The 26701-nt window shown below is 36.3% G+C and overlaps 1 protein-coding gene across 1 annotated transcript; it reads left to right on the forward strand.

Annotated features, from left to right (window-relative positions):
* On the forward strand, positions 1-26168 carry SAV1 (salvador family WW domain containing protein 1). Its single transcript, XM_034992441.1, has 5 exons — positions 1-452; positions 3084-3527; positions 14216-14486; positions 17812-17955; positions 24777-26168. The coding sequence occupies exons 1-5, from the start codon at positions 359-361 to the stop codon at positions 24976-24978; spliced, it is 1155 nt and encodes a 384-aa protein (XP_034848332.1). The 5' UTR covers positions 1-358; the 3' UTR covers positions 24979-26168.
* The last annotated feature ends 533 nt before the right edge of the window (positions 26169-26701 follow it).

Below are 26701 nucleotides of genomic sequence, written 5' to 3' on the forward strand. Positions count from 1 at the left end.
AAGTTTACGGGACGTAGGCGGCGGCGGCGGTAGCGGTTACCAGGCGGCCCTCAACGGACCATGGCCCTGGCCGGGCGTTTCTGGCCTCTGCTCACGGAGTTCTCGGGCAGCATCGCGGAGCGAGCAGATTTCCAGGAAGGAACTGACAAGTGACTGAGTTGTGGCCGGCGCGCTTAGCGCCCCGAACATGCGGCAGTCCCTGCGGGCGACCCCGGGCTGCGGAGAGGCGGCGGCGGCGGCGGCGGCTCGGGAGGGAAGGAGGCGGAGGCGCCGGCGGAGGTGGCGGCGGGGCCGGCCATCGCCCTTCGCGGAGCCCTAAGGAGGCTGCTTGACGCGGCCTGGGGCCTCGTCGACAAGGATGCTGTCCCGAAAGAAAACCAAGAACGAAGTGTCCAAGCCCGCCGAGGTGCAGGGGAAGTACGTGAAGAAAGAGACGTCGCCTCTGCTGCGGAGTGAGTGTCGGGCGGGGCGCACCCACACCTGGCCCGAGCGGCAGCCGGGAGCCTCGCGGGCGCCCGACGCGGCTCCCTGCGGCTTCTCTTTCCTGTTGGTCTCCGTGAAATACTATTTTCTAAAACTGTGTTGTGCCTGAAGTGGTGGTCATTGTTCGAAAGCCGATAAAGTGTAAGAAGTTTAGATTAGTCCTTCCCCCGTGGGCCTCCCTGAAAATAACAAACTTTCCCGTTCCCCTCCAGGGCGGAGTGTTGTTTCGTTTTGATTACTAGAAGAGGTTCTTTGGGAACGCTTAAATTGCTGATTCCCTGATGCTACAGGGGTGAAAGTGATTAGACTGGGGCACACTTTTTCCTCTTCTAGATACCTCGAGGTATGCCTTGTGTTTGCAAACATTTCGGGTGTCACTCGTCCGTGCAGGAAGTTGTGCGAACTCGGGCAGAATTCCTTAGCCCTTTTGCGTGTTGTAGACATGAGGAGGTGACAGTTAATCGTCGCTGTTGTAGCCGCTATCCAAAGCCTCATCATCAGTCTTAGATCTTAGAGAAGCCAAAATCATGTGTGTTTGGGTATTTAAGTGAGAATTGCTTCAAATACCACCTTCCCTCCCCGAGTCCAAAAAAAAGGCGAAGTACGCAAAAATTTCTATCGTACTTTAGGAGAAATTGCCAAAAAGTTTTTTTTTTTTTGAACTTTAATAGTTTGTGTTTCTCTCTGCCTCCCCGCCACACTTTTCAGTTTAAGCATTTGACTCTGCTTTTTCAGCTGTATCTTTTGAATTTTAAATTCTTGCTTGTGTGTTCAAAACATCTGCGAGATAAGGAACTAATATTTTGATATTCATACTGCATGGTGGGCACTTCGTGTAAGTGTCCTTCTTGGAAGCTCCTACAAATCTTGTGACTTAAGCATTACCTCATTCTGTAATTGGGAAAGCTGTTCGTAGAGGTTCCTAGTATTTACCCAGGATCACACAGAAAGGTGTGGAGAGCATGTTTTTTAAATAATAACCACATCATTAGCCTTAGAGATTTATCCTTGTATTTGCAGTGCTTTCTTATAGAACAACAAAATAGATGAATGGGTACATCAGTAACCAGAAAATTGATTTTTATTTATTTTTTTTAAAGTTCATTTATTTAAGTTATCTCGACACCCAGCATGGGGCTCTAACTCACAACCCTGAGATGAAGAGCAGCTCATTCCTCCCACTGATCCAACTTGGCACCCCTGAAAATTGATTTCTTTTTTTTTTTTTTAGATTTTTTTTCTTTTTTGAGGAGAGAGAGAGAGAGAGAGAGAGAGAGAGAGAAACTGAAGGGGGGAGGGGCTAAGAGAGAGGGGGAGAGAGTGCAGTGGACTCTGCTGAGCTCAGACAGGGGACTTGATCTCACCACCCTGGGATCACGACCTGAGGCTGAACTCCAGTCAGAGGTTTAACTGACTGAGCCACCCAGGCACCCCATGTTAGCCATACTTTAAAGCAAGTTTATTTGGATATTAACTTCTGTCTAGAGTTAGCTTCTGAAGCTTATTAATATCAGTGCTGTCTAATATTGTTTACTTAATAAATGAATAAAACAGTTTCCAAATCTAGTTTTTTTTCATGTTATAAAGTCATTTGCTTTGTAACCTGACATGTCTAAGCCACTTAAGTTCTGTATTTAGAAGTACTATATCCTGAAGGCCATTGTTCTACTCTTATCTTCTGTTTTGAATTATAATTGTGTGTTCTTAAGGGAGCCATAGTTTCGGGCTTGGCATTTTTAAAAAAATATTTATTTATTTGACAGAGAGAGAGAGAGAACACAAGCAGGAGGAGGGGCAGAAAGAGAGGGAGAAGCAGACCTCCCGCTGAGCAGGGAGCCTGATGTGGTGCTGAATCCCAGGACCCTGGGATCATGACCTGAGCTGAAGGCAGATACTTAACCAACCGAGCCACCCAGGCGCCCCAGGCTTGGCATTTTTGAACTGATTGAACATTTGTATGGCTCTTTGAAATGAGATCTTTTTATTTTTTAGTTTTCATAGCTAAATTTTTTACTTTCCAATTTTTGATTACTGTACTAGTATTACGTAATTCTGAGAGGAAACCAGATTATTTTAAAGTCTTTTGAAAGGAATCCACTTTTACATGTTTGGGAATAGCATTATGTTCTGTTTTATTTTTGAAATTGTGTTTGCTTGTAAAAGGATTTTTGGGTATTTTGAAAATGAAGTGAAATCAACAAACAGAATAATCTTAAATTATGTTGGTGATGTGTATCTATTTATTAGGTTGTTTCTTATTTTTACACATTTATTCATGAGTATTTCATTAACCGTAATTAAGCTTACTGACATTTCATCATGTTATGTATGGTGGTATGCAGAATACGTTTGATTCTGACTAAATGTACACATACCACATTCATACAAATTATAAATTCATTTGAGTGGGAAAATACTAATTAAATTAGCCTTAATTTTAAAATACCCAAGTACTATCTTAAATCAGAATTTTAAATTGTGTTTGCTTAAGTCCATTGAAATTTTGCATTTGGGGGTAATAGATGTAAATGAACAAATTTTGAAAAGTGTAATTATTACTAACTGAAGTAGTCATTTTACTCTGTTTTATTTTATTGTAGATCTCATGCCTTCATTTATTCGGCATGGTCCCACAATTCCAAGACGAACTGATATCTGTCTGCCAGACTCAAGTCCTAATGCCTTTTCAGCATCTGGAGATGGAATAGTTTCCAGAAACCAGAGTTTCCTAAGAACTCCAATTCAAAGAACACCTCATGAAATAATGAGAAGAGAAAGCAACAGATTATCTGCACCTTCTTATCTCGCCCGGAGTCTAGCAGATGTCCCTAGAGAGTATGGCTCTTCTCAGTCATTTTTAACAGAAGTTAATTTTGCTGTTGAAAATGGAGACTCTGGTTCCCGATATTATTATTCAGATAATTATTTTGATGGTCAGAGAAGGCGCCCACTTGGAGATCGTGCACATGAAGACTATAGATACTATGAATACAACCACGATCTCTTCCAAAGAATGCCACAGAATCAGGGGAGACATGCTTCAGGTAACTTAAAATTATAAATCCTACATTAGTTTAGATTTATTAACAATTAAAAAGATGCTCTTTTCTGGATTTTCTTGGGAACCCAACAGACACTACCAGAAAAATACTTTTCCATTTTGCCAGTTTTCTTAAGCCAGCTTGCAAATAATTCGTAATCTATGCTGAGTGAAAGAATTTTGTGCCCATTTATTTTATTAACTCATTTTATAAAAATTTAGTACTTACCTGAAGGCTATCTAGACTATTTTATTTTATTTTTTTTAAAGATTTTTTTTTTTTTAATTTTTATTTATTTGAGACAGAGAGAATGAGAGACAGAGAGCATGAGAGGGAGGAGGGTCAGAGGGAGAAGCAGACTCCCTGCCAAGCAGGGAGCCTGATGTGGGACTCGATCTCAGGACTCCAGGATCATGACCTGAGCCGAAGGCAGTCGCTTAACCAACTGAGCCACCCAGGCGCCCGGCTATCTAGACTGTTAACACTATGAACCTTGAAAACCTAGAGAATTTAATGTCTACAGTTGGATTGAATCTAGGTTTAGGTTTGATAGAATGGGAAGGTTAGAGTTTCAAAGAACCTGGTCTTAAACCTGAGAAAGGAAAGGTGGATAGGAAGAATTGGGCACAGTAAAGGATACCTTGGGCAACTGCATCATTCCTTAGCTACAGCCTGCACTGTTTCTCCTAGCAAAACTGTTTTCCTAGGCCAATAATTATTTCCCAGGTTGGTCACAAAGACTTACTGTCAAATGGTTAATTGTGTGTTGTCTGTCCTTTTGTTCTTTTAGGAATAAAAATACTAGCCATATAATTTTTTAAAATTTGTTTTCCATATTTGCTAACTTGGGAATACTTGTACAAGGAGCAGAAGAGATAGGAAAAATGCACAGTTCTACTTTATTCCCAGAGTACTGGATTACACTAGATAAACTGAAGCAAGCTGAAAATTAAAGTTTTTTATCTAATTGTTTTTTTCCTGGTAAGTTGCAGGCTTTAAATCTTGGCAGGATAAAAATAAATCCATGAGACATTTACTTTTTAACCTATGAAACTTCAAACAAAGTAACTTGAAAACAGCGCATGGGTGGCTCAGTCTGTTAAAGTGTCTGACTCTTGATTTCGGCTCAGGTCATGATCTCAGGGTCATGAAATCGAGCCTGGCATCGGGCTCCATGCTGGGTGTGGAACCTGCTTAAGATTGTCTCTCTCTCTCTCCCTCCTGTCTCTCTCAAAACAACAACAAACAAACAGTTTGGAGCAGGAATGTAGAAAACATTCATTTAGTATTTTGGGGGGTGAGGGGCGGAGTAAGAGGGAGAGAGAGAATCTTATGCGGGCTCCATGCCTGTCGTGTCCCGATGTAGGGCTTGATCTTACAACCCTGAGATCATGACCTGAGCTGAAAACCAGAGCCAGATGCTTAACTGACTGAGCCACCCAGGCGCCCTTATTCATGTAGTATTAATCATTTATGTGTCTAGCATTTTCTCTGACCTTCTTGGTATCTGCTCTCTGATATCTTATTTGGGGAACAAAACCAGTATATGCACAGTAATCACAGAACAGTTGTTATACTCTGTGGTACTGACAGTAAGTGCAGTAGGGAGTTGGAAGAGAGAGAAGAATGATTATTACACTTAAAGAACGATTCATGGAAGAGGTAGAACTTGAACTGTGCTTTGAGCTTGGACTTTAGTTTAATGGGGCAGAAGAAAGGCATTTTAGACGAAAAATTTGGAATAGCCCTGCTGAAAACAGAGTGCACTTGTAAATCCAAGGAACTATGTAGTTCTACTAACTGGAAGAAAGAAGATGTGAGGTAGAAAGGAGATCTGTGGTCCAATAACAAGCTGAAGGATTTAAATTTTAATCAAACAAACAAATTTAAATCAAACAGAAGCCATTGCAGATTTCAAAGACAAGTCATTTTTATGAAAGCAGTGTTTAAAGATTACTAGTTGTACTCAGGATAGAGTGCTGGAGAAAAGATGACTGCAGGTACCAGGGGTATTGGAGAGGAAAGGCAAGTCTGTGATGCTTTTAAGGGAAAAATGAGACTTAATTATGGGTTTAGGAGAAGTAAATCCCTGGAGTTTTGAAAACTGAGGAATAATGGAGAATAGTTGGTAAAAGCTTATTTTGTGAAAGCTGACATTGGAATTTCATTGGGACATCGAAGAGGAGAGGTTTTCTAGGCATATAGAAATGAGCATGGATGAGTGTCTTTGTTTTTAAGATTTTGGTGGTTTTTTTTTTTTTTTTAAGTAATCTCCACCCAGCGTGGGGCTGGAACTCACAATGTGGGGATTAAGAGTCGCCTGCTCCACTGATTGAGCCAGCCAGGCACCCCAGTGCCTTTTTTTTTTTTTAAAAGATTTTATTTATTTATTTATTTGAGAGAGAGAGCGCACGCGCATGAGAAGGGGGAGGGTCAGAGGGAGAAGCAGACTCCCTGCCGAGCAGGGAGTCCGATGCGGGACTCGATCCCGCGACTCCAGGATCATGACCTGAGCCGAAGGCAGTGGCTTAACCAAGTGAGCCACCCAGGCGCCCCATGCCTTTTTGTTTTTAAAGAATGTATAGGTTAAAGGATTAGACAGTTGCATACTTTGGTGTTTATTTTGGCTGTTTCTAATATCATAAGTTTTAAACCTCAGAAATGATTTGTTACCCAAACAAAATAGTAAGTTTTAAAAAATAAATCATTTTTTAGAGTAATAGCTGCTTACTGTAGAAAATTTGCAAAAAGCAGAAAAGTTAAGGGAAAGTGCTCATCAGGCCAGAGATTCGTTGTATTTCAGTTATTTCCTTCATCTTTTCCTATGGTATTCTTTTTTTTTTTTTTTAACATTGTTGTGATTATATTCTGTACAGTTTTATATCCCTGCTTTTTACTTGAATAAATTTCTTAATGTTATATACTATTTATGGGTAGTTTCATTGACTTCATAATCTTCCATTTGGTGAATGTTTGGAGGTTATTATTTTAAATGTTAATGAGGACCTGACTTGGGCTGCAAACATTTAGAAAGGGGAGAAGTGGGACTCATCTGCATTGATGGGACTTGGCCACAAATGGGATATGAGAGATAGGGAAAAGAGAAGATTCAGATAGGATTAGCATAGATGGTTGACTAAGTGAATGAATCCAGAGATTTCAAGTCTGGAGTCTTAAGACAGTTTTGGTGGCTGAGAGGTAGCAGGAATAAAAGCTTAAAACAGTTTGTTTACCATAAATACAGATTGTTCTTCGCACTTACTTTTATCATGTGTATTTATATTGCAAACATCACTGAGAACTCATGACACTTTTCTTCCTAAATGAAAGTATGAAGAATTAATAATGCCATGTTAAAATATTGTTTTAAAATTCTGATTCACAGAGTGTCATTGAGGAAATACTGCAAGAACTAAATTTCTACTGATCCTCTCTTAGTGGCAGTCTGACATAGTTTTTATAAGTTTAATGACAGATTTCAAAATAACTTTCCAATCATGAACTAGGGATAAATAAAATACAAATTAATTGGATACTTTTTCAAACTGAGGAGTCATTTTTAAAAAAGATTTGCATTTATTAGAGTGATAATGTGAGAAATTTCACTTAATAGCATTAATTTATATCAGGGCAATAAGATTTAATGTTTTACCTTTTAGAGAAAAACAGTGCTTTTTTGAAGGAGTCTGTTAAGTGTCAGGGAAGGATTAATAACCAATTACTAACCAAGCAGAAAAGCCTAACAGCTGTCTTTTCCAGAAGGAAAAAATCTGAATATGAAACAATAGCTGGAAGTTTCTTGAATTCATCTTGAAAAGACTTGAAACCATGTTTTCGAGATTAATGCTGAAGAGAATTCAAGGAATTAGAGTGAATGGAAAGGAGAAAGTAAGTTTGTGGGAGGGTAAAGATGTGCTATAGACAGATTTATTTTCACAACCTTTAAATTTTGATTGTTGTTACTAAGTTGGTAAACATTAAGATAAGGAAGAAAATAGTTTGGTAATGACTTAATGCAAGTAGTATATCCTGCCAGTTACTTAGACCTTCAGTAAATACCTTATCTTAAGGGTTAACTTTATTTTATTGTATTTGGCAGAAGCCAAAAACAGGTTGTATAGTATCTCAGGGGGTTTCAGGGCTTAGCAAGTTCTAGGTTTAGCGGTGAAATCTGACCGTTAACATTTGGCCAGTGTACTGGGCAGGCACCTACCCTATGGGCCAAAGGAAGGAATTTAGCTGTTAACAGGAAGTCTTCAGTTGGAGTACTAAAGGCAGAATGAATTCCTTTGTTTTTCATTTAAATAATTTGGTTCTATACAGTTTTAAGTAACAGACTTTTAAAACTTATTTTTAAAGATGACTAAAGAAGTCAGGTTACCAAAATCAAACTGAAAAGTGTCAGCCTTTACAAAAAAACACTGAAATAATGTTTACTCCAAGAAATGCATAAATATTTAGTGAACCCAGAATCATCTTTGAGAAGTGGTTAATAATCTTTAGGGCCACAACTTTATTTGTAATTATTTTGCAGAGGAGGAGAAAAGGTAGATCTCTTTAGATCTCTTTATCAACATCTTAATTGTAACTTGGGCTATGGCATTTAGTGTTCATTACCCTGAAGCTTGTGGACCTTCATTAGAGTTCCAGATTCCATTTTATTCTCTGTAGCCACTACAAAATTAGTAAACCAGAATTTTCAAACTTTGTCTGTAAGGGCAGGTTTCACAGATATCTGCCGGGTTGTATGAGATTAAATTCTTTGGAGACATACCTAGTAAAGTCTTGGTGGAGAGACAAAATAATACTTTTATCCTTGTGTTTGGGTAATAATGTATTTAGTTTATGAATGTATTACTTTATATACATGGAAGGTGTTTGCACAATTCAATCCCTTCAAATTGAAGTTATTCTGAGGATTATGAGTGCCACTCATTCTTTTCTAAAATACACAAAAACTAAAATTTTTTCCTTGTATCTCCAGAAACAAGTTCTTATTTTTCCACTGATTGAATTCAAAATTGGTAGCTTGTTTTTTCTTTTATTATCAGCAGTCATACTTTTCTTTGAAGAATTACAGTTGATCTTTTGTTTGTTGATTACTTTGTTAGTAATAAATTTTTCATTTGTATACCATTCTCTGGCTTTGGAAATAACTTACTTGAACCTTTGTTTTCTCATCTGTAAATTGGTAGTGATTCTATTACCTATAGAGCTATTTTGAATATGAAATAATAAATTTGGAAAAGGGTCAGGGACAGAGGAGACACTCATAATTGTTAGTGTTCATGCCTTTTATAAGAGTGTTTTGTGCTCTTCTATGCTTTTTCCAGATTTGACATGTTTGGCTATTGAAGTTTCAACTTCCTGGCTGAACTTAGAGCAGAGGTCTCATGTGTTAGAGCTTAACATAGCTTTTTTTTCCTCCCTGTCTTCTGGACCTATTTTATTACTAGGAATGTTTTGTTTTAAATCTGATTTTTAGTCTTTTTGTATTGTACATTCTTCTCTCAATAGGTTTTATAAAATTATCCCAAATAGTTTGAAAAAAATTAGTGCACATGGCACTTTCAGAAAGTACAGGTGGAGTGTATCATGAAAAGGTTAGGAATCATGGTTTTAGATGGCACTGGTAAAGCTGATGAGCCTGTTTGGAACTTTGAGGACATCTTGGCCCCCTTATCAAATTGTTGAGGTTTAATTAAAAAAAAATATGAATTTTTACAGAGGGGTCTTTGTGTTTCCTCTAAATATGAATTTCACATTTTATCATAGTTTAAATCTGGTGTTTGGTACCTAATGTTGTTTAAATGTAGAGGTGTATGTGTTTCTAGATTTAGGCAAGTTCAGTATATGGAAATTTGGATTTTCCAAGCAGATGAATAAAATTGTCACAACTTTGATCTCTAAGCTTATACAGTTTTTATTACTTTATTATTATTTTTTACTATAAGAGTTTTTGTTTTTAAAAATGTTTGTATTTAGAAATCTGTTTATGTATTTCCAGGGGGACCTCTGTTGGGCCAAAAAGTTTTCATTTTTATGAATAACTCAGTATGAGTACAGTGAATTGACTCTAATTTTTTTAAATTGCTATCCTTGGTTATGGCCAGTAATACAACATTTTTAATGATGGAAGTATGAGAAAATATAAAGCCATTGCATGCTTTAAAATGTGATTTTAAAGTCATTTGCTATGTGCATGTCTTTAGACATTGCCTTATTTCTTTTTTGTTTAAACATTTTTTCTTTAAGTACAGAAATTGCTTAAGCTACACTTATTAAATAAACCTTCAGTTGCAGTTTGACAGAAACCAAGGTCCATTTCACCAAAAGGCTTGTTAGCTTTGTTTTGTTCTGTAGTTCCCATATGTTTTAGAAATATATGCCTTTCTTCTAAAAGGATACTGTGACTGTGTTTATTTTCTTTCTTGCATTTCTCTTTTTGCCAAAATAGTTCATAGATGCTGTTGTATACATTCTGCTGCATCAGTTCCAGAGACACATAATGACTAATTTCTCTTTTTGATCCTAAAATTAATGATGGGATCAGATGTCAGTACAGTTCATTCATCATGAAGTTCTCCATCGGCCTTTTCCCTGTTGATTTGACAGCCATTAATGATCATTGGCTAGATCCAGTATTTCATTAGGTTTTGCAAATGGCGATACCCTAATTCTGTCATTTCTTCTCGATTAGTTGGAATTCTATAATAACTGTCTCATCAATTATTTGGTTGCTATTCATATAAGAAAGGATAAATACTAAATCTTTCCCTTTATTTACTAGTTTTTAGAATAATGAATTGGCACCCTAGATACCTCCAAAGGTAAACTGAGTTTTTATTTTTAGTATCTGTGAACTCAAGAATTTTTTATTAACTCCCAAGTTTTATTTGGATTTTGCCAGTTTTTTCATTAATGTCAGTTTTCTGTTCCAGGATCCAATCAGAGTACCACACTGCACGCAGTTGTCATTTCTCCTTAGTGTCCTTTGTCTGTGACAGTTGCCTCGTCTTTTCTTGTTTTTCATGACCTTGATAGTTTTGAGGAATACTTGCTAGATATTTTGTGAACTGTCCTTCAATTTAGATTTTGTCTCATGTCTTTCTCATGATTAGATGGGGCTTTTGGTTTTTGGAAAGAATAAGCACAGAGGTGAAGTATCCTCATCATGTCAAATATAGGGAGATACTTGTATATGTATATGACATTATTGGTGATATTAACGATCATACTTGGTTAAGATTTGCCAGGTTTCTCCATTGTAACGAACACTGCATGTTTGTTCTTCCAGTTTTTGTCTTCATCTTTCTTTCTTTCCTGAGCACAGCTTTTATCTCTGTTGCCTTACCATCTTTTGGATTCTTGCTTTTCTTTGTGGTCTTTTAGAGAATTGATTGCTTCCTTTTTTCTCTTAATTAATGGGAGAATTTAGTTGCATTTTTTTTCTGCTTTGGGACATTTTTCCGAATGTTCTTTTTAATAAATTTGTACCTTTTTTTTTTTTGCAAAACTAATTTTTCTTATAGATTGATGTTGTGCTATTCTTATTATACATATTAAGCAAATTGAGTTTTCCTTTACCAGTTATTTGAAATCACCTCCTACATTGCTGGAGAGGGTGGAGGATTGTGGAGGGACAAGGAGAAATTACCAGGGTAGTGTTTTGGGCTAACTAGTTTTTCGCAGTGCTCTGTTCTTATCTCCACTTCTTTACTGTTCTTGCTCTGACATGCTTTTGGCAGTTCTCACATGTATATTGAATTAAATGAAGTTTTTATCAAGATGATTGTACATCAACAAGGAAAAACTCATGCAGAGCTCAATCTGTGTCATTAATCTATGAAAATAAACTAAATCTTGGAGTTTGGGGTGATTAGTTATACACAATTACTATTCTTCTGTGAGAATAAAACGATGCAGCCAGGGTATTCTTTCCTCCCCCCCCAATAACAAACAGTAAACTTAAGGTTTTTTTTTTTAAGGTACAGAGTTCTGTGAATTTTGATATAGATAGATAGATAACAAGCAGTAAACTTAGGGTTTTTTTTTAAGGTACAGAGTTCTGTGAATTTTGAGATAGATAGATAACAAACAGTAAAGTTAGGGTTTTTTTTTAAGGTACAGAGTTCTGTGAATTTTGATATAGATAGATCGATCGATCAATCGATCTATGTAATGCCAACACAATCAGTTTATAGAACATTTCAGTCACCCCTAAAAATTACCTCATTGCTGTTCCTTTGTGTAGTTAGTGTTCTTTGGTCTGTGACAGTTGCTTGGTCTTTTCACCGCACCCCTAATTCCTGGCAACCACAATTTTCTGTCCTAGTAGTTTTGCCTTTGCAATAATTTCATATGAATGGAATCATACAATGTACAGACATTTGAGGCTGGCTCCTTTCACTCTCTGTAATGCCTCTGAGATTTATCCATGTTGTTGCATGTATCAATAATTAGTTCCTTTTTACTGTAGATTCCGCTGTATGATTGTACTGGTTTACTCATTCTCTTGAAGGACATGTGGGTTGTTTCCATTTTCAACACTATAAACATCCCCATACAGGTTTTTGTGTGAAGAAGCATTTTCATTTGTTTAGGTTAAATATTTGGGAATAGAATTGCTGCATCATATGGAAAACATATTTAACTTGATAAGACCTTGCTGAAGTGTTTTCCAGAGTGGCTGAAGTATTTTGCATTTCCACCAGCAGTGTATGAGAGTTTCAGTTGCTTCACATCCTCATCACAACTTATGTTGTCAGATTTTTTTTTCCTTTTTTTTGGCCATTCTCAAAGATGTGTATTGTCCTTTCATTGTGGTTTTAATTTGTAGGGTTTTTTTAAATTAGCACTGTCCGTGATGGTTAATATGATTTGAGCATTTTTTATCTGCTCATTTACCATCTATATATCTTCTTTGAAGTGCCTGTTCAAATCTTTTGCCCATTTAAAATATTTTCCTAGTGTTTTGAGAGTTCTTTATGAATTCTAGATTAAAATCCTTTGTCTAGGGCGCCTGGGTGGCTCAGATGGTTAAGCATCTGCCTTCGGCTCAGGTCATGATCCTGGAGTCCTGGGATCGAGTCCCACATCGGGCTCCCTGCTCATCAGGGAGTCTGCTTCTCCCTCTGACCCTCCTCCCTCTCCTGCTCTCTCTCATTCTCTCTCTCTCAAATACAATCTTTAAAAAAAAAAAAATCCTTTGTCTAATTTGTGACTTGTAAATATTTTCTCCCAGTCTGTAGCTTGATTTTCTTTCTATTAACAATGTCTTTCATAGAGCAAACATTTTTAATTATGATAAAGTCCAATTTACCAATATTTTTGTTTCATGGATTACACTTTCAGCATCATGATTAAGAACTCTATCTAATGAAAGGTCACGAAAATTTATCCTCCTTTTTCTTTTAAAAGATTTATAGTTTTTATGTTTTACATTTAGATATATGATCCATCTTAAGTTCATTTTTATAAAAGAAGGTAGAAGGTATAGATTGTGATTAATTTTCTTGCATATGGATTCCAGTTGTTCCAACGTCATTTGTTGAAAACTACCCTTTCTCAATCAAATTGCCTTTTTACCTTTGTTAAAAATCAATTGATTGTGTATGTGTAGGTATATTTTGGATTCTTTGTTCCATTGATCTGTCTGTCCTTTTGCCAATATCATACTGTCTTGATTACTCTATAGTAAGTCTTAAAAATCACATAGTATGAGGGGCACCTGGCTGGCTCAGTTGGTAGACCATGTGACTCTTGATCTTGGGGTCATGAGTTCATGCCCCACGTTTGGCATAGAGATTACTTAAGAAAAAAAGAAATCAGGTAGCATGAATCCTCCAACTTTATTCTTATTTTTAAAAATGTTTTTGGCTTCTCTAGTTCTTTTGCCTTTCCATATACATTTTAGAGCCTGTTTCTGTCTGTATCTACAAAACTCCTGCTGGAATTTTGATTGGAATTATCTTAAACTTAAAGGTCATTTCAGGAAGAGTTGTCATCTTAACTATGTTGAGTCTTCCAATCCATTAACATGGTAGGTTGTCTTTCAATTCTTTCATCAGTGTTTTGTAGTTTTCAGTGTACAGATTCTGCACATAATTTGTTGTCTGTATTTTGTTTTACTTATATGTAAGTATTTGATTTTTTGGAGCTATAATAAGTGGTATAATTTGTTTCCAGTTGTTGTTAATATACAGGTACTTAATTGACTTTTGTATGTTGACCTTACATGTTGCTACTTTGATACATTTATTTAATGGTTCTAGGGCACAGCTAGATTATATTTAAGATATTATAAACTGGACACAGTTTTACAAGTTTATTTTTGCTGTTTTAGTTGAAATGTCAAATCTTAAATCTTAAATGTGGTGAAATTTTATTTTCTTCACTTTTCTTTTAAGCAGTATACATGTTTAGTAGCTTTGCTAATAGTTAAATGTTTGTATAGCCTGGTGATAGATGCATCAACCAAAACTAATTCTGAAGAGGGAGTCTTGTTCCTCCTTCTTTTTGTAATTAAATTTTAGTTATACTGGCTAGTTTTATGAAAATTCTTATAAAATTATGAATTTTAACAGAAGGGTATAATTAGGATAGTTAATTTTGTGACTGTTTCTCCAGATGTCATATTTTTTAGCTTTGAATAATTGTTCTATTCCTTCTTTTTCTCTCTTCCTCCTCAGGTATTGGGAGAGTTGCTGCTACATCTTTAGGAAATTTAACTAACCATGGTTCTGAAGATTTACCTCTTCCTCCTGGCTGGTCTGTGGACTGGACAATGAGAGGGAGAAAATACTATATAGATCACAACACAAATACAACTCATTGGAGCCATCCTCTTGAGCGAGAAGGACTTCCTCCAGGATGGGAGCGAGTTGAGTCATCAGAATTTGGAACCTATTATGTAGATCACACAAATAAGAAGGCTCAATATAGGCATCCCTGTGCTCCTAGGTATAGTATCAATTTTATTTTCAACTTTTAGTTTTGAGATTGTCTAATGTTAGATTTTGAGCTCATATTTTCATCAAAGAGAAAGGCATCCTGAAGTTTGATATTTGAAAGCTTATGACATTTTTCTTTGGATTTATGTTTAGTAGTGATTTTAATAATTAAAAAATAACTTTGGGGCACCTGGGGGGCTCAGTCATTAAGCATCTGCCTTCGGCTCAGGTCATGATCCCAGGGTCCTGGGATCGAGCCCCGCATCAGGCTCCGTGCTCAGCAGGAAGCCTGCTTCTCCCTTTCCCACTCCCCCTGCTTGTGTTCCCTCTCTCGCTGTGTCTCTCTCTGTCAAATAAATAAAATCTTAAAAAAAAAAAATTAGGAGCACCTGGATGGCTCAGTCATTAAGCGTCTGCCTTCAGCTCAGGTCATGATCCCAGGGTCCTGGGATCGAGCCCCGCATCGGGCTCCCTGCTTGGCGGGAAGCCTGCTTCTCCCTCTCCCACTCCCCCTGCTTGTGTTCCCTCTCTCACTGTGTCTCTATCAAATAAATAAAATCTTTAAAAAAAAAAAAATTAAAAACTTTGTAAAACAACCTCAAAAAACATAATCAGTATTCGTATGATCAGATTCTGCTTTAATATACCAAAATGTTTTTATTGTAGATACCCAGAAATTGAAATAATTAAAACATCTCTCTTTCCATTTAAAATTCTATAAATAATACAGACCTCCCTCCTAATATGTCATAATATACTTCTGAATTATAGCATCTTGCTGTTTTATTCAGTTTCTGACTATGTTCTGTTTCTTACTGTGAAAGAGAAAATTGGAACTGTACAAAACATCCCAGATCTGTTTAATAAATGTAGCCAGTGATCCTTTGGGCTTATCAGTAGGTCTCATGTGACCAAACTTTTAGCCCTGTGAATATTGTAGCCAGTTGTCATATGTAGCTATTGAGCACTTGAAAGGTGATTAATCCAAATTGCGGTGTGCTGTATATAAATGTAAAATTCACACACACTGTATTTCAAAGTACATTTAAAAAAAACTAGTACTAGCTTAGTCATGAAATAGCAAATAAATTCCTGTTAACTACCTCTGAGCCATAAAATTTAAAATGGGTAGAGTATCATCAGCACGTTGATAGGTGTTCCTTGTATCATCTAGCATAATACAATCTTTGGTTATAGCAGAGTTCTGCATTTTTTAGAACCATTAAAATTGTTATGAAAATATACTTTAATATTATACCCTAGAAAACTAAGCTTTATCATTATTTTATCATTTTACATATTTGGATTTATTAATTCAGTTTGGAAAAGTTTCTTTTCCCAGCGATTCCATTTAGTGGCCCTCAGTCAGTGTTTATTGAACAACTGAAATTGTCATCACTTCAAAAGAACCAAACCAACTGCTCTGCCTGTGTTGGGCTCTGGTCCCTTTGCCTACTCTCTAAACCATTTCAGGCAAGCTGCTGGCCTCCCTAGCCTCCATTTTCAGGCCCCCTCCTACCTGATCACGATTCCCACCAAGGGCAGGGATGAGTGGAACTCCCAGCACCCAACACACAGGCACATAGTGGGAATGCAGCCAGATGTTTGTTGACTAAGAATGATGGAAAATGCAAAAAGGAAAAAAAAGAACCAAACATGATGACAGATTGCTATCACCAGGTGGCAGAAGACTCTGTGGTCCACACAACCAGATTTGAGAGTATATTGAGCTGACTTTTCTGTTTATCATCAGTAACCTTACATTATTATAGAATTGTTATAGTTTACAAGGCATTTTCACAATTTGCTTCTCTTAGCAGCTCTGTAGACATTAAACCAGAGAGAACAAACACCTTTCTTAAGCTCGCATCGATAGTATTAATAACTATTTTTGATTGTCTCTATTATGCTAATCTTTATACAGAACACTTGACTTACTAGCTCATTTATTTACTGTTGAGAACAATCATCTTTGGTATGAATTTATTCCAATTTTACAAATAAGAAGGCTGAAGCTTAGAGAAGTAAAGCAGTTTTGCCCACATTCATATAACTCATGAGGTGGCCAAACTAAGGTTAACTCTCAGGCATATGAGACTTCAAAGCCTCAGTTCTTTCCCACCCCCCAATTGTGCTATCAAAGGATATTTCACTTTGTACCTACTTTGTACCTACTTATGAAAGAAGAGATAAATATAAAATTGCAGTGCCATTTGGACTTTGATCTTTAAATTGTTAATCACAGTCTAACAATTATCTTAATCCTAGGTTAGTATTGCAGTGACCTTTTCTGATGTACACATAAATATTGATGTGTGGAGCAGGCTCTTCCAGTTTTGTCTCCTATTCTGGAATAGATCACTTTGGCCTCCCAAATTTCAGTCTTTAGGCTTCAAGTGGTTCAGTGCTTTTTCCTTAGCATTTTCCCATATAACAACTGCCTCTCCACCTTGCTGTTCTCTCTGTCCCACCAGTTAGGCCATTAGAACTAATTAAAAGCATGGTCTGTTTTTTCTTTTTGTTTTAAGTCTCTGTGATTTAAAATGGTTCTAATCAACTCTAACTCCCATATGTTCTCATAATTTGGTAAAAGCAGAATGGTTATTGTGGAAATTGAAGCGCAGTTCTCATTCCCACTGTACTGCATATTCCAAATCCTCTTTTCAGCCTAACGGAGGAAGAAAGTATCCATTCTCATTTTGAGAGAAACTATCAGCCTTTCCAATATAAATTTACAGCTAATTACTAGTTATTACTGAAAATTATTACTTTTAGTTTTAAGCCTTGGTATAAAGGTTGTAATTTAGCTCCAAATTTTTTATAGCTTCCTTTCGGGTTCCTTGAAAAGAATAAATACCAGACAGAAGAAATCTCTTAAAAATATGTAAGGATTTTGGGCACCTGTGTGGCTCAATTGGTTAAGTGTCTGACTTCGGCTCAGGTCATGATCTCCGGGTCCTGGGATTGAACCCCACTTTGGGCTCCGTGCTCAGCGGGGAGTCTGCTTATCCTTCTCCCTCTGCCCCTCCTCCCACTTGTTCTCTCTCTCTCTCAAATAAATAAAAATCCTTAAAAAATTATATGTAAAGATTTAGCTTAGGTTTATATCCATCACTAATGACTACTAATTTCCAAGAGAAGGTGGATTTTACTTTACCTTATGGTGTGGTAAGGAAAAAAAAAAAAAAGTCAGACCTCTGTTTTTTTAGGTGGTAGAAGGAATTCAGTTTGGGCAAGAGGCACATTGAAAAACATTTAAATATTATTTGTTCTTTACAATTTCTTATTTAGATTTAGAGCCTTTATCCTGATGAATGTTGATTCTTTTTTCTTAGCGTACCTCGGTATGACCAACCCCCTCCTGTCACATATCAGCCACAGCAAACCGAAAGAAATCAGTCCCTTCTGGTACCTGCAAATCCATATCATACTGCAGAAATTCCTGACTGGCTTCAGGTGTATGCTCGAGCCCCTGTGAAGTAAGTGAATTTATAGCATAGTTTTGTTGAGGGGTGAGTGGAACTGGAATGGAGTCTCTGGGCTGCTTAACCCACACAGCGCTATGTTTTTTCTCTTAATAATATCGGGCTTCTAAATAATATTTTACTTGAGGAAGGGCTATCAACAGCTTATAAAGTTTAAAAATCATTGACTAGAAATGTGAGTTCTGCCAACATTTGTTGATTCTTCACTTTCTTTGTATGCAGACCTGTGTTATATTATACTAGGGATACAATAAGAAGCTTATGTTCTCCTAGGGGAGATTAACTTGTAAATAAGTGGTACATACTGTGTGATAAAAGTAAGGACCCAGGGAAGTCCTAGGTACGAGGATGAAGAAGCAGCAGGACAGAGGGGTGTTGAGGAAATAATACAGGTAATGGTTGCAAGTTCTGGGATGAGATGATTTGAGTTCACGGATACTTTTTAGCTGTGTAACCCCATGCAGAGTGCTTAACTTAGTTTTGTCTTCTGTAAATTGGGGATAGGAATAGTGCCTACTCTTAGGGTTAAGAATTCAATAAAATAGTGCATCTAAAGTATTTTTAATCACAATACCTTGTACATTAAGAGAGCTTAGTAAAGATGATGATGATGATGATGATTGGAGGCAGAGGTATAAAATAGTGGTCAAGATCCCTCAGGAAGAAACTGAGTCTCATTTCTGGCTCCACCATCTACATATTGAATGACCTTGAACAAGTCACTGAACTTAGATCTAAGTTTTTTTTCCCTCTACTGAGCTATGGGGGTAAGTGATCATGCATTTTAAAGGACATGGCACAGTGGCTGCCTTGCATAAGCACTTAATATAGCTTCTTATTATTTGAGTGGAGCAAGGAAAGCTGCTGAAGAAGAAAATACGTGGGCTAGTTTTTAAAGATGCCTGTGAATTTGCCAGGCTCATTGAGGATATTTATTGGGTGCCACAGTAGGCACTATTCTTGAAATAGAATCGTGAATAAATGAAATCTGTCTCAAAGAGCTTCTGTCTTCTGGAAAAACAGAAGTAGATATTCAGATCAATAACCCAACATGATAAGGATTAGTAACACTGGTATATTAAAAGTGCCATGATTTCCGAAAAGGGAGTTTTTTTTTTTTTTTTAAAGATTTTATTTATTTATTTGAGAGAGAGAATGAGATAGAGAGCGAGCATGAGACAGGGGAGGGTCAGAGGGAGAAGCAGACTCCCTGCCGAGCAGGGAGCCCGATGCGGGACTCGATCCTGGGACTCCAGGATCATGACCTGAGCCGAAGGCAGTCGCTTAACCAACTGAGCCACCCAGGCGCCCGGGAGTTTTGTTTTTTTTTTTAAGATTTTATTTATTTGACAGAGACAGCAAGAGAGGGAACACAAGCAAGGGGGGGTTGGAGAGGGAGAAGCAGGCTTCCTGCCGAGCAGGAAGCCCGATGCGGGGCTCAATCCCAGGACCCTGGGATCATGACCTGAGCCGAAGGCAGACTCTTAACAGCTGAACCACCCAGGCACCCCAGAAAAGGGAGTTTTTGAAAGCAAATAGTTATTGATTATCCATTGCTTCCTGTGTATCTTATGATGTGAAACTTTTACATATGTTATCTCATGTAATCTTTCCAAAAACCATTTTACAGGTTAAAAAAATGGAGACTTTATCTTTGCTAAGATCATACAACTATTAAGTGGTGGATTTCGAACCTTTATCTCTAGTTTCAAGGATCATGCTCTTAATTTTTGTCATTATTAACTTATTTAATAAGTACTATATATACTGAGCAGCTATTAAATTCTTGTTAAACTTTGCTAGGCATTTCATATATGAGTACATGTACTTTTAACAACAACTCTGTAAGGTAACATTTAGTTCCTGGTTTTTGTAGCCTTACTCTTTTGTATTTCAGAAACCAAAATTAACAGCATAAAATAGCCCAAAGAAGAGTTTTAGATAGTTTAAGATGATTGGACAGTGAATTTGGGAAAAAAATTAAATCTTTGATATTCAAATAAAAGGAATGTAAAACCTTTCATATATACTTTTTTGAAATAGTAACTCTTTTCCATAATTTTAAAGGATGATCATTGAAATAAAATTTGCAAGGAATTAAGCCAAATCTGATCTAAATTTTTACCATAATATGTATTTACCAACTGTGTTGGGTGGGGGCTCATGCATGCATGTATGTATGCCTTTAGCCTAGGGATTTTAGAAGTTATTTTTTTGGCTTAGAGCCATTTGTTTTTATTGGCTTCTTTTCGGGCTTTTAATTTGAATAGTTTGTTACCTCAAGGATAAGTCTCATAATTATTTATGATTCTGCTCATTTAGGCCAGATTAACATTCTTATAAAGTCATTGGTCATTTACTATGAAATATTAATTTTTGACCAGCATAAACATTCTTCTCAGTCTGCAGATTCACAGTTTTTAATCTATGGCCTGATGTGGAGACAAAACCATCTTCCAGGGTTCTAGTCCTAACGCATTGGTTCTTTTTTTCCAAGTCAAATGTAAACCTTGATAATGTGATTTTTAAAAAGATTTTAATTATAGATATTATTTTGCAAGATATAAACCTTGCTTTTCAAAAGTTTCATTTTAGTTTACTTGAAATTAGGTACACATTTATCCATAGATGTTTAGCTTGATTTGGTGTCTAACCTACTGCAGTTTCTTTATCTGATCCTACCCATACAGTATAGGAATAGAGTAAGGAATGATGGCAGATGGACTTTTCTTCCCTTTTTCCCTCTCTTCTTTCACTCTTGTTACCACTTGACCAACCAGTATGTATAGCCTTTGTTCGTATGCTGATCTTATGCCATATATGTGTATTTATATTTTCCTTAAGTCTGGAAGAATATATGCCCAACTGTTAAATTTTCTTATTTCTGGGAGTTGATAAGATTGAGGAGGGTTATTCTTTCTACTTTATAGTCATTATTAGAGAGAAATAACATAAAAAGCTTCCCTTTTTTGGGAAAAAAGATCATACTGAAATGGAATTCCTTGCTGTTTATGAAAAGAAACAGACTCCCAAAGATTATAGCCCTTTCAACTCTGGTTCTGTGGGCTAGCTTTAAAACTTTAGGAAATGAGCAACTTAGTTATTTTTCCAAATAGGTCAGGACTCTCAGAATGAGCCATACTGAAACAAGAGAGCAGGTACTTTTTTACTGCTTAAAAACTTAAAATGAGAGTTCTTTACTGCTTAAAAACTTAAAATGAGAGGTTTAGGAACCTGTTGCTAAAATTTTTAGTTGGTCCAAAATTTTTGTCTCTACATAAGATGGAAATGGTTGATATGTAGTCAACAAAGGATGAGCTGTTATCTATGAAGTAGATAATGAAGAATCATTTAACAAAAGGAGAGGTTTTTTAGTCAAAAAACTAGCATGTTTTTCCTTTTGCTAAACAATTGCCCATCTTCTAACTTCCTGAAGTTTTAAAATTCTATCTCTAGCAGCAACTCACCAAAACAATTTTTGCATATACTTCCAAACTTGACTTAGTTTATATTCTAAATTTTTATTTATGAATTTAACTAAAGTTATGTTTCTGAAGCTGCTCACCAAAGTCTGTAATGCGTCCTACAACTGTAATCAAGCTGAACTACAGAATAAATGATAAGGTTAGTATAGAACAGGAAAAAGACCATCAGGAACATACGTACTTTCCATTATTCCTCACCACCCCCCCCCCCAACACCAGTGCCCAACAGTACCGTGGCATGGATCGTATTTTATTCCTCTGCCTTGGCAGTCCTGCAGTGTCACCGTCGCCCCAGCTCTGGGTGAAGGCAGAAAGGAAGAGTAGGCACACCCTAGGAGGGCAGGCCCGGGGAAGGGACTTAGGCTGCATTGTGATCCCTGGAGCTGGAAATAGCAGCACTTTTGGCTCCTTAAGCATCCACTGGAGTGTGAACACATTTTTTGCAGGATTACAGCAGTTGATGTTTGTATACATGGGTTACTTATAAGTAGAATACTGCCCCAGGAAAAACAGCTGAAGTGATACAATAAGCATAGGCTGCTGAAGTAGTTTACAGCCTATTTTCTGAATGATTTACTTGTGTGTGTATATATGTAATACATATATATATATGTGTGTGTGTGTGTGTGTATATATATATATATATTTTAAAGATTTTATTTATTAGAGTGTGCACGTGAGCACACGCGTGGGGGATGGAGAGGGAGAAGCAGACTCGACTCCCTGCTGAGCAGGGATCTCAGGCAACCTTGAGATCATGAAGGCAGATGCTTGACCGAATGAGCCACCCAGGCGCCCCACCTGTATATATATATTTTTAAAGATTTCTTTATTTGAGAGAGTGAGCACATGGTGGGAGGAGCAGAGGGAGAGGGAGACCAGCAGACTCCCCACTGAGCGGGCAGCCCAATGTAGGGGCTCAACCCCGGGACCCCGAGATCATGACCTGAGCCCAAATCAAGAATCTGATGACGCTTAACCAACTGAGCCATCCAGGCACCCCTACCTGTATGTTTAAACCATTAAGTGACTAAAAATTAAACCTGGGGAATCAGATGATTTGTCTAGTTAAGAAGAAAAGAATGGGAATTTTATATTTTTTCCTAAGAAACAACAAAACAGTGTATTGGGAAGTATTACATGAGAAGGGAAGTAATTCCCATAGAAACAGCAGGGGGCAAGATTTTGGAATGCAAATGGGTGCCTTGCATACTTTTCTCATCTGTGCTTTTCTAGAGCACTTTTTCTTCTTCCCAAAGGATTTTCTGTAAGTATTCTGATTGTTGCTTCTACCCTTAATCCTATTTTTGATGCTAAATGCTGTGATTGGGAAGTCAGGAAATTGCCTGAAGCTTTTTTTCTTTTTCCTTTTTTTTTTTTTTTAAGATTTTATTTATTTATTTGATAGAGACATAGTGAGAGAGGGAACACAAGCAGAGGGAGTAGGAGAGGAAGAAGCAGGCTTCCCCGTGGAGCAGGGAGCCAGATGTGGGGCTTGATCCCAGGACCCTGGGATCACGACCTGAGCTGAAGGCAGACGCTTGACTGAGCCACCCAGGCGCCCCTTCTTTTTCCTTTTTTAAAAACTTGAATGCTTATACAGAATGATGTTCATATCTTAAAACAAGTATGATATTTACCAATTTAGTCTTCTCCCTTTTTACTTGCTAGAAAGTACACATGATAAATTAGCTTTAATGTTCTTATAATTCAACTGGCATTCAGAATTTAAGCATTTTGAATCAGTAGACATTGCTGAAATGCCCGTTAGCTATGGAATTCTGACTCTAGAGGGTTAAGATTTTTTGACAGAAATTATGAATTTGTTTCAAACAAATAAGATCCTAAGCTACATGAATAGCAGAGGTTCTAGGAAACACAACTGTTACTTCATAGAGGCTCATTGAGTATTTCTTATGGTATCTCTCTAATTTATGTTGGAGTTTCCCACTAAAGAGAATATAAAGCTTTCTACCAAGTATACCTATTAATAGATTTGCAGTACTCAAGTAATTAAGTAGGTAAATTTGGGATCCAACAAGATATGTTTCTCTTGTGGTTCTTCATATTGTACTCCTGGTATTCCTGGTTACACGTACCCAAGTTGTACAGAAATATAAGTCAATGTGCCAAGCACAGTCTGTGACTCATACTGACTGCTCATTATTTGTTTATTGTTTCTCGTTTTAAAAAACCTTTTAAAAATATATATTAGAGAATCCTTTTGGAATAAGATGTTAAATGAATTACCAAACAAAGGATCATTGGGTAGGAAATATTATAAATGACTATTAAAAATAAATTTACTAGAATTTACAAAGCTTCTGATTATATCTGTTCTGTAATATGATTTGAGAAGTGTAACTTCACTATCATACAGGTATATGACCTGCTGTAGTTCAAGTTCTTTGTCTAATCTCAACATTCAAAACTATTACTCTGAAGTAGTTTGGTCCATAACACCGCCTTTCTCATTTTTTGGTCACTAAACAGTTTTGCAAGAAATATATGGCCTCTTTAGGTTGTTTCTTGATCTGTAAGATGGGGAAATTGGATCAGAGTGATGTCTTCAGGTCTTTCAGTTCAGAGTGTAAATTAAATTACTGTTTTTGTTGCATACTTCCCTGTCAGTATGGGATCAACTTACCATTGCAGGAGTACTAAAAGGCCTTCTGAGATATATGTAAATACAAGCTAACATGAGTCCTTCTCCACATACTTCTACAGTATACTTACTCTCATTTTGAAAGTAACTTATTCTTCCCTTTCTGCCTGATTTTGTTTTGTTTTAATCAACCTCAGGAAAAGAGCCCACGAATGATGGTTCCTCTTCATTCCTCTTTTAGTTCCTTGTTTGCTGTAGTGAACAGCATTCCTCAGAAAGTTCTGTCAACACTAATAACACAAGTGACTTTGCCCATTTTTATGTATTGTCTTTGGGCATAATATGGTCTAAAGCATTCTTAAGTTCCTGACAATTAAACTTTAGGTGAACTTATGAATAGCGTAGAATATGTATTCTTCTGAAATTATAGAACCACAGTGGTTTGAAATCTGTGTTCATTGTTGTCTAATGTTAATAGTAGAATAATTGATAAAGAAATTGGTATTTTTTAACTTAAATTGAAATGAAGTAGCATCAGCAGTTTTCTCCTCCCCCTAAAAAAATAGTATATTTAAGTAAGTTAACAACTGAGTTATTTTTAATTAAAGCTTATGGTTTGTTTAGATGTAATAAAGTTGATCTTTATAAAAATAGATCAGTTTGTTGCTGTAAATACATATTTATGTATGTGTTGTGAACATATGCATGATTATGTTTTAAAACAGATATGACCACATTCTGAAGTGGGAACTCTTCCAGCTGGCTGACCTGGATACATACCAGGGAATGCTAAAGTTGCTTTTCATGAAAGAACTGGAACAGATTGTTAAAATGTATGAAGCCTACAGACAGGCTCTTCTCACAGAGTTGGAAAACCGCAAGCAGAGACAGCAGTGGTATGCTCAGCAACATGGCAAGAATTTTTAAGTTAATTTTTTAAAAATAAAATTTAAGTTTTGTAAGGGCTTTAAAGTATTTTCACAGATTAAAAAAACTGCAAACAAGTACTTTGGTTAATAAAGGCAGCTTTTTGGAAATTAAAAATTCTAATTTTACATGTATTTTGTTATTAAAAATATTTTGAGAAAAAAATGATTATTATTTTAAGAGCCGACACAGCAAACACTTCTAAATGCTATATATTAGAAACTGCTTTGAATATTCTCAGTGAAGACAAATGCAGCAAGAAATGTCTCATTATAACCAGATATTAAATAGGAATGATCACTTGGTAAACTTGGACAGTAGCAATATCTTTCTTTAAAAAACAGAACCTATGCAGTATTTAAAAAAAAAGATGTGTACTGCTTTAATATGGAATATTATCTGGAATCAGTTAGTTTAAATATTACCATTGTGCAGTTCAAAACACAGAATGGGATTTGGGACCTTAATTGTGATAAATGTATATATATATAATATATAGGGTTCCCTCCCAAAACGTAAAGAACCCTTTTGAAACATGTTGAGAACATATTTTTTGGTATGAAAGGGTAAAGGGCCTGTAATTTTTTAGGAATAAATGTAGGCATAAGGTCTTAGCCTGTATGGGAGAGGTGTATACAGCACTCAAAAGTTGCTATCACTTCCTTACTTTTGACCAGGGCTCTTAAAGCATTTAGTACCATGGCTCTGAGACAGTGGTGGGTCCCCGACAGTATGTAGCACACTGCCATCCCCACAGACTGGGTTGAGCTGCCAAAAATGACAATCAGGGATTCATTAAGAAATCTTGGTCATTAAATTGATTTTACACATTTTTATCTTCTAAGGATTTGTCATAGAACTTTAAAACCTACCATTTCCCTCCCAGTTTTTTTCCTTTTAATAGTTAAGACATTGTTCATAATTAGTACAGTACATTTGATTACAGAAAAATTTATGGCATTTTTAGCCTATAGATCTCTAGAATTCTGTGAATTTCAATATTAATTGAAGTAGCTCTTCAGTTACATTTACATGTGTTGTAAATATGTAAATATATTTTTAGTTTAGGTAATCTTCCAAAATACAAAGCACTCCAAGTTAGTTATCCGTGAGTTTGAATTGATAAAATGTTGAAAATGTTAAATGTTTGATTTTATATAACAAGCTTATTAAATATATTTTTGTGGAAACTAAATGTGTCATGTTTGAATCCATGTTTTTTACATAGTGTTATAAATATTTGATTTTTCCATTCAGAAGGTCCAAAAAGCAAAGGAAGCAGTATATAATGAAAGGGATATTGAAAAAATGAAAATAAGCTGGTAGAATTTTATCAATTGGCAAAGTTATTTTTCAGAACATGTAATCAAACTTTTCTAAGATGTAGGCTTATATGTCTTAGGAACTCTCATATAGTCTTCTATCTTAATCATTCTTTCCTGTTACTCATTATTTTGTATTACTGTTTAATTTAAACATGGCTAAGCCATTTCTAAGGAAGTTAGAAATTACTATTTTAGAGCTCCCAGATTATAGAATCACTGATTTAAAAGAACTGAAAGGTACCTAAAAAAGGGATTAGCATACATTTCTTAAAGTGGAAACTCAGATTTGTAATGGTTGTCAGCACTGAAGAAAATGCATTTTTAATTTTAAAAAGAGAGATAAACCTTTATCATTCTGTATCAGTACCTCCCAAACATTTCCAAATTCAGTATTTGTT

Source organism: Mirounga leonina, unplaced genomic scaffold (assembly GCF_011800145.1).
Source record: "Mirounga leonina isolate KUSES-001 unplaced genomic scaffold, KU_Mleo_1.0 Mir_82, whole genome shotgun sequence".
Classification (NCBI taxonomy): Eukaryota; Metazoa; Chordata; class Mammalia; order Carnivora; family Phocidae; genus Mirounga; species Mirounga leonina.

Coding starts and splice junctions, on each gene's coding strand:
- SAV1 (XM_034992441.1), top strand. CDS start 359: ATGCTGTCCCGAAAGAAAACCAAGAACGAAGTGTCCAAGCCCGCCGAG. Junction 14,487..17,811: donor AGGCATCCCTGTGCTCCTAG/GTATAGTATCAA, acceptor CTTTTTTCTTAG/CGTACCTCGGTATGACCAAC. Junction 17,956..24,776: donor TATGCTCGAGCCCCTGTGAA/GTAAGTGAATTT, acceptor GTTTTAAAACAG/ATATGACCACATTCTGAAGT.